Source organism: Phaethon lepturus, unplaced genomic scaffold (assembly GCF_000687285.1).
Source record: "Phaethon lepturus isolate BGI_N335 unplaced genomic scaffold, ASM68728v1 Scaffold57871, whole genome shotgun sequence".
Taxonomy (NCBI): domain Eukaryota; kingdom Metazoa; phylum Chordata; class Aves; order Phaethontiformes; family Phaethontidae; genus Phaethon; species Phaethon lepturus.
The window spans coordinates 1-9,130 of NW_010519551.1; the positions used below are offsets into that span (position 1 = coordinate 1).

Here is a 9,130-nt window from a genome sequence, read left to right on the forward strand (position 1 = left end):
CCGGGCGGGGTCAGGGAGCGGGGCGGCCTGATAGGGCCGGGGCCGGGCAGCGGCATCTGCCCTGCGCTGGCGCCGAACGACCTCCGTTTCCCTGAGTGGGGGAATGGAGGCCTGGCGGTGTGGGATACAGGCCCCGGCCACTGCTCAACGTACTGCCATGCGACGGGCCGCCGCCTCTCAGCCGAGGCACCTGCAAGGAGGGCAGAACCCGAGCCCGCCTTGCTGCAGCCCCTAGTTCCCCCGAGACGACGCAGCAAGAAGCCATTTCCGGGCTCACCCAGATAGAGACTGGCATACAGAGGTGAATTTTCTTAGTTCCGATTCTCACTGAAGTATCATAGCGAGAGACCACAGAAAAACGGGCTTGTTACCACATGATGAAAAGACCTGCCTTCTCTGCCCAGTTGAAGTTGCTGATGAAGTTTGGAGGCTGTCCTAGTCTAATAGTCATTGCCTAGAAAATCAGCTGCAAGTACATGGGCTCCACTTGCCCAAGAACCTAGGCATACAGGATTTCTCATGCAGCACCTGTGTGACAACAGCAGCCTGCTGGAAGGTACAACAGAAAAACCAGCTAGAGATAGTTAAGAGGTCAAAGATAAGCTGCTACACCACAGTTTACTTCCAATGATAGTGTGCATGGGAGTTCCAACTCTGGATTCACAGAGCTGGCATTGGGTAACAGCAGACCAGTACAGACAGTGGTGCACCTTTTCAACAGGTCTCTTTGTAATACCACCCAATTCAGATGTTGCTGAGGACTCTTTAATTTAAGAGCTCCTGTAGTATCAAGTGCAGAAACCCAATAGGAAAGTGCTGAGACAAGTTAACAACAATTAACTTATTCTTAATTTCAATTCTTTTACTGTGTTAGTCATCATCTGCAAGGATACTTGTTCCTCTGCACATCCAAGTCATCTGACTCACATGCTTTTTGGCAATTTGACATCACAACCTGACAGGAGGCTGTAGTTTTTTGGATTACAGGGTTTATGGTCCATTTTTGGTGTAGAGAGTGTGTCAAGAAACTGACAAAACACAGCCTTTGACATATTTAAATATTTATTTTATAGAATCACTTTCTGTATGAGACAGGAGTTTGATTAAAAAGCTGCATCCTGATATATCCACACAGCCTACTGTATTGTCAACACAAGAAACCTTAAGCTTGGACACATTCAGCAGTTCTCTACTGCCATGCAGGATAATGTGGTCCTTTTTCAGTTTAATAAACACCCTACCAGCTTAGAGTATGCTGTCCTTTTGGCACACCTAGTTTAGGGTGAACAATGACTACAGTGTGAAACTTCTACTACTCAGTTTTGCTGCCATCCATATGAAGTGTTGTAATTTTTGAACTGTAGTTTGCCACATAATCACCACCCAGTCCCTGCTGTCTGTGATATCTTACAAGAGGCTGCTACTAGTGGAAGAGGAAGAAAAGCTCCAACAGAAGAGTTTAGAATCAGTGTTTGAAGACAAAAGCTAAGCAAGAGCTCATGAAGTTTCACAGCTTTCTGCTACAGGAGGTTGAAAACAAGAACCTAGCAAATGTTTTAAAAAAAAATATTTATATAGATACCAGGAATCTCCAAAGCTATTAATGACAAATCATTAAACCATAGGATGCCTCAGTTCTAGTGAGCAGAAGACCTAATAAAGAGGTAGAACATACCACAACCTACTATTCCACAAGCCTACCTCTGTTTTCTGTACCAGACTGTCAGCGTTACAGGTGTACCTGTTATGAAACAGCTACTGTGCTAGCTGGACTTTGATCCAATTTCTTGCAGCACTCTTATTCCCATACCTCATGATCACCTTAGTAGACATGAAGGAAAAGAAAAATTCAAGAATGAGCTGCAGGACTGTAGCAAGTGGCAGTCAGCTTGTTTGCTCCTCAGTGGAATTAACTAAAATCATGCAGAGAGGATGAGGTACCCAGATAAACACTGAAAGTTTTGTGTTAAAAATAGAGTGCAGGGAACAGTGTATTTCAGGACTCTTGAGACCTCTGCTAAGTTTCACACTTGAATACACTGCAGGCATTTGCCTACATTATACTGCTTTTCAAATAACAGGAAGTTAAGCAACTAGCTGAAGTCCACAGAACAGCTCAGCACAGCTGTTTAGAAATCTGAAGCTTTTGCTAGGTCCACATTCTAGCTGTTAATCACAGTTCCAGTTTATACATTTATTTACAGTCATTCTATTATTCTCCTCTAATTCAGCCTCAGACTCTAGCACTAAACCAGCAACTATTTTCTGAATCATTTGTGAGAGTAAACAGGGGTTTTGCAAAGTAATTTTTATGCTTTTGTTTATTTTTATTATTATTTTATGCTTTTATTATTTATTCTTCCTGTCAGGTAGGGATTGCTCATGGCCAAAGTGTGGGCTAACAAAAAAGTAAACATATGAAGCCCTATTTCTTCCACTTTCACAACTAAGCTTACTTTATTTAAAAAGCAGCAGCAGGAGATGCTGCTACAGCACTGAGCTTCGTGAGTGTGCAGTCTCCTTTTAGTGACTGCATGAACTACTTATTGAAACATTAAGTAAAAATAAACACTGATCTGGACCTTAAGGTAATCAAAAAATTATCTGAAAAAACTGAAGTGGAGTAACCACAGTCATACAATTAAAGGTCCTCAAAATGATACCATCAAAAACTTCCTCAGGGCTATCTAGCATTCCTCCTCCTTCACAGACAGCAAAAGATACAGCACAACTTCAGAAACAGGGTGTGTTTCATCAGCCAATGAGCATGCTCTAGTTCATACAACCTGCTGTGGGCAAAGCAGGAGAAATGATTACCATCTAATCTGGCAAATATTTCTTCAGTATCAAATATCAAGGGAATAGTCTTAGACCTGGCAGACCACCATCATAATCAACAGCCACTGCAATTCAGCTGGTAAGAGACCAAGTCTGACAATCACCTCCATGGGAGGTACACATGGACTACAGGGGAGAACATGCACTGTAAGCAACTCTTACTCAGTCCTGAGTAAGCGTACCCTTACACATGGTTTTCCCACGACAAAGGCTTTCAGCCTTGTTTACCCTAGTGATTCCAGGATTTCTGGTGTTTACGAACAGACCCTATTCTGGCCCACAGGTGGAGTTTTAATATGGCAGGCCATAGAAGCTCTTAAATAAATCTGTTCCCAAGAAAGATCAGTGAAAACTTCCCCTCTCTTGTCACCATGGGGACTACAGTTTGCTATAGCACTCCAGCTTCAAGACAATGGCCTATAAAAGCCCCTAACAGTAGTAAGAATGCTATCATTCCAAGTACTGCATTTGCCTAGGATGTGTCCAAGCACAAATTCACATGACATCAGACGCATAAAGTGTAAAGTGACTTGTACACATATGACTGTCGTCATTATACAAAGACCTGCTGGACAAAAGAATAAGGATTCTTCTTGGAATGTCCCAGGCTGCAGCTGAACAAACCACACCTCCTTGCTTTTGTTAAGTAGAGTCTGTCTACCTCCTTTGTAGATACCTCTGGCTGTCTCCCAGAAGAAGAAAAAAACCCCCACCAAAATGAAACAATCAAAAAAGTCCACCACAATTCCTGTCTTATGCAAACTAGACAAGATACAGGTGTCAATGACTGGTCAAGAATTATGACATCTTCTTAGCAGGGCACCAAATAGTGTCAGGATAGAGCAGACAATGAACAGATTTAAATCTATGAAGAAAAAAAAAATTAGTTTAGAATTCCCCATCCAAGGAACATACTAGCACTGAAAGTACAGTAGTCTAATAGAGCAGAGAGGTTGGGTCTACCTGCCTTTGGCACAGTGACAAGGCCTGACATGAGAAAATAACCCCATTAGTGGGTTTGATCATCTTACAGTTGATGAACAAGGCAGGGAGCTCTTGTTTTGGGAGCAGACACTCACCGGGTTGGATCTTGCTGAAGGCCAAACACTCCTCCCACGCTCACAACATTGTGTTTGTTCTCAGGGTCCCCATAACTTAGGGTTACCTGTAAAAGCAAATAAATATTTGGAAATTGTAACACTAATGCAGAAAAACAGAGTGCAGATAGCAGGATTATTAATGAGGTATGAAGAAAGACTCAAGGATCCTGTCTGATCTGAACAGTGGATTACATTTTGTCCTGGTTTCAGCCAGGACAGAGCTGGTTTTCTTTACAGAAGCTAGTGTGAGGGTATGTTTTGGATTTGGGATGAGAAAATGTTGATAAGGTGCTGATGTTTTGAGTTGTTGCTAAGTAGTCAAGGACAGTCCAGCTTCTCGTGCTGGACTTCTCATGCTTCTCAAAAAAACAGTGGTTAGTTTTGACATATGCAATATTGCCAGTGTCTGGTAGCTATCGAATGGACCACTGCTCATCTAAAGGCAATGTGGGAGAATAAACATAGGAGCTGAAAATTGCATTGCCCTGAAGGACAAGATGAGTTACAACTGTAAGCTTTGTAAGGGCATTAATCCTGCCAATACCTGTACCTTCACTAAACAACGTATGTTCATCCTCACCAGACACGGCCTGAAGGCTGCAATAGTAGTGTCTTAGCACAGAGGTAAAATAGAAACATTTGGATGTTAAATGGCATGCAAAAGGACTGCCATGTGACAAACCTGGCAGCAAAATTTAGACCTCTGGAATGCCAATTCAGTGCTTTTCTTCCACACAAGCACTGTATTAAGAAACTTTCAGATGCCAGGTACAAGACAACTTCTATTTTCTTCCTAGTTGTAGATTTTATGGATTTTGGGTTAGCTGTTACAGTCTCAGGGAAACAATGCTGACCAACAAAAGGCTGTATTCCACCTGCAGTTAAATTCACTAACATGAAGGAGATCATACCACACTGGAATTTGGCCCCGAGTGTGTATTTATGCTGCCTAGAACAATTGCCAGGAAAATATAACCAAGCAGTTTGCGGGGGCAAAACTGCACTCATTTTTTCATGATGCCGAACAGCAGGAGCCAGACAAAGCTTCCGGATAGTCTTACAGCTCCATCTACTGCTCGTGAGTAAAGAAGTATCCCAGCAATTAAAAAATTACTTGATATTTTCTAACAAACTTAACATTTCTGGAGATTCAGACAATTTATTCTTAAAAATGATCAAACATTTAACTATGTCTCAGTTACTGAAGAGGTGCTTGCTATAGCTGCGACACTTGTCTTTTTGAACAGCATGAATTGAGACTGAGACTTTGTTAGGCAAAGACAGAAATACTTTCTTACATGGCAGGCAAACTAAATATTGCCTCCTTCTACACTTGCTGCTACTGTGACTCATGGAAAGTCAGAGTTTAGAAGGAGATGAAGAACACCACATTTAGGCTTAACGTAGCAGAATGTGCCCCCAAAGAAGAGGACAGCTATATGACCTAATTGGCTAGGGTAAAAATAGGCCTTTTAGCTAAATGAAGGGATTGGACAGAACACAGCTCTGAGGAAGTCTGTAGACACTGTCCTTTGCTGAAAAGTGCTTAAGTCTATGGAGACTATTCTTTCTTATCTGATTGAGGTGCAATTGCAGGAACAGGACACGAAGCTTAGCCCTACCTGCTGCAGCACAGACTCGCCTTGTAGTCTCTGCAAATTTTCCAGATGGGAATGGAACAATGGGCTGTGCAGCAGCTTTACCTCCAGCAGCCCTTCAATGATGTAGCCAATAGTGCAGTCATCAGGAAGACGCACTCTTTCTGCAGTACTGATGAAATTACCCAGGCTGCGAGACAGAGCATATGAGACAAGATGAAATATGCTTTAAAGCCTACCAAACACATATTGATGGGGCTCAGCTAGAAACAGGGTTTACCTGGCCCAGGGACTCATCTTCAGGGCAAGACCTCTGCTGATACAGAACCCTGCTCCACCTGTTGCAAACCAGAATTTCACGGTTGTCTTCTGAAGAGCAACAAGAAAAACACACAGCAGTTACTGATAATCAGCTTTTTTGATTTGGCTGGCCAGGGAAGGGAACTTGAGGTTCTATTGGATATCACACACTGCACTTGAGTCAGAACAAGACTACCTATTAATTGCTATTTCTTTAGGTTGCTGAAACACCAGCTAGCTTTTCTCTCAAATGAAACTCCATCCTGGAACTGACAGCAGGTGAACCATCAAGTTAGCACAACTGAGGTAGCCCACATGAAATGGGAAACTATAGTCCCGCTCCTACCCAATTCCATCCGTCCCCTGGTCATTCTAGCCAAGGGTCACAGCCAGCTCAGTGTTCCCAAGGAAATCAAAGATGGTCCATTAGTCACTTGGCTCCATGTCCCAAGCACACTATTTTGTTGTGCAGTCTTCCCTAACACGCTGCTTTGTAACTGGCTTTCTGGCCAGTGGATTGATTTATCTTTAGCCCTGTCAGTATAGGCGAGCTGGGGAGGACTTGTCCTTTAGCACATGTATCTTGTGACTGAGATATGTTTGCTTCCACTTCTTGGAAACCTAGCACCCACTTGGTATTGGAAATGCCTTAGACACCCAAAAAGCCTTTGCCACCCATCTGAGGTTGATTCAAGATGAAGACAACGTGATACTGCTCTCAAAATAAACAAACAAACAAACCCAACCCCCTAAAACAAGAAATAGTGCCCGTAAAACCACTAAAAGAAAAGAAAGAGTCAAGATGGGGAGGTCCTACTCACCTCAGTGTGACGGAGATCACCAACATATGTGAGTAAAGGAAGAGAAACAGACATCCACCCCGGAGACAAACGCTACTGTACATAAGGCATATGAGGTCAGATTGAAGGTTCATTTAACCCACCACCCTGTCTCTGAAAATGACCAGTGCCAGGTTCATTGCTTACAGATTAAATTGCTTGTTTTTATGGTGGAATCCTATGAACTCTCAAGGTTTTAGAAGCTTAAAAGATCAGGATGTCTCTGAGACTAACTACAAAGTTTGCTTACTGATCCATCACTTTGGACATGGTCAGCTGCTTCAATGGGATGGTCCAGACTTGGTCGCCCCACATAGACATCCTGGCTGTGTGAGAAGGCGGATAAGAGACGCAGGAGAGTTCGAGGGTTCACATAGTTGTCATCATCCACATGGCAAAACCATCTTCAAACAAAACAAAATAAAAAAGCTACTGCAGAGCAGTGACAAAGAAATGAGTTACAGGTTTAAAGCAGAGTCTTAGTCTTTCAGGCTTGGAGCAGAAAGCATTTCCCATTGTCCTGAATTACAGAATTTGGAAGCTGAGAGCACCCACAGATCCTAATTCTGGAAAGAGGCTGAAATTAATAACCCCCTTTAGATTATCATCCTTTCCACCTTTCAGATGATACTTGTTTATAAACACTGCTTCATGCTGTGCCCCCTTCTCTATGCTCATCACCATGTTTTAGCTAATACTGCAGTCCTTACTGGAGTAGAGAAGGTTACTGGAAGAAACAAAGTCAATCAGAATGATGTGTTTCACGTACTTTTGCCCAGATTCCAGGAATTTATCATATTCCACAGACATCTTGCAGCAGAGAGCTTGCCGGGTATGGACAGCAGAACAGTTGGTGTTGATCATATGATCCCCTAGAAAAATAAAGATCAGCCCTTTCAGGTTTGAGAAGCATATGTAGTCCAAAAGACTACAAAAGAAGTGCACATTTGGCACTAATACTATACATCTGAAGTGCATATGGTGCACTTACACGGAGAGTAAACTGCAGGACAGGCAGGGCTTATGGGTTATGTGTATGGCATGCAAGCTGTAGAGTACATAAAAATGTGTGAGTGCAGGGTATATAAATAGGGCCATGAGACCGTATGCAAAAGAAGTATCTAATATAACTTTGGACCAGATAGACTTAAGCTTACTAACAGGAAGGAAGTGGGTGCAAAGGTGAACCCAGTATTCAGGAAGTTCCAGGCATCTTGTCCAGGTGGTAAGTAGGAACAGCATATTCTCCTGTGAAAGGAGACGTTTTCTCCATTGTCTCCATCTTAACTTACCTAATTGCTTGCAAAGCAGGAAATAAGGACTTCTAGGGAAAGTATCCCAGAAACAAAGTTCAGTTATAACACACGTTATGCACCTATGCTACACAGCTTACCTGCTTTCAGGCGTAGCTCCTGATCCTCCCAGTCTGTGAATATAAACGTCTGTGGGAGACAAAAATGGGTTGGGAGAAAGCAGTGCTTTTCATTCAAGAATTTCAGAAAGTAATTTCAACTTTGCTCAGTTGCAGTCAGAATTCTTAATGGTTTATTTTCAAGTTTATTTCACAGTAGCCATTGGGAATGGAGTGGGGAACAGTGGTGGAGAGAACCCCAGTACTTCAGCCCTTGCCTTATTTGGTAACTTTTTTGCATTGCAAGCCAGAATTGTCTCATTTCAGTAAAGCATCCAAGATTTTGCTCTCATCTCAGGGTACAGACAACCAATTTCCAGATAGGAATGACCACCTTTTTTTGGTAGTACCCTCCTCTGCAACTTCACCTCCTCATTCTGGCTAGGAGTTATCCACAGCTGTTAAGCAAGCTACAAGGAAAGAAGGAAAGTGAGGGTAGCAAGTGCCGGGTGGTAACACTTGTCCCAGCTGCTAGACAAAATTGCATTAATATGCTTGAATGTACTGGAATTCCCAAACAAGGGAACAAATTCTACGTTGTTCTATGGAAAAACTTAAGTCGCTGAACTACTTAGTCCAAAATAACAGCTTAGATACATCACCACTAGAGATCTTCTACCATCATGTAGTATTCTGCAGAGTCACACAAAAGTCAGCAAACTGCTTCTGCTTGGACCACTGATCTCAGATTGCAAGTAACTAGCTTAATCAACAACGAACTCTTTTGGAGGTATGTTTAGACAGACCTTCCCTGATCTTACAAGGAAAGAGGTTTTCAACGTACACAAAGAAAAACTCGGTGAGAAAGTGCAGCAGCTGCCCAGGAAAAGAGAGGGACAAGGCTCCTGGCCGACCATCCCCACCTGCTAGCGATGCCTCACCTGTCCCCTCGCCTGGGAGATCCAGGTTTGGAGGAGCAAGTCCAGCCGGCTCTTGTGGTACTTTCTCGTGGTCTTCACGGCAATGAAGATGTCCTTCAGCTCCAGGCTCTCCCTGGCTGAGCCCCCGGCAGGCCCAAGGCGGCCCTTCCGCGCAGGCTGAGGG

At 43.1% G+C, this 9,130-nt stretch overlaps 1 protein-coding gene across 1 annotated transcript; it reads right to left on the bottom strand.

Annotated features, from left to right (window-relative positions):
* Positions 1–3,454: 3,454 nt before the first annotated feature.
* Positions 3,455–9,123, bottom strand: RFNG (RFNG O-fucosylpeptide 3-beta-N-acetylglucosaminyltransferase; the record flags this gene model as incomplete). The annotated part of the gene is made up of 8 exons (XM_010297067.1): positions 3,455–3,703; positions 3,918–4,003; positions 5,561–5,726; positions 5,817–5,905; positions 6,926–7,079; positions 7,445–7,547; positions 8,069–8,117; positions 8,968–9,123. Coding segments are annotated over 8 exons (870 nt in total), but the record flags the coding sequence as incomplete, so codon positions are not given.
* Positions 9,124–9,130: the final 7 nt, after the last annotated feature.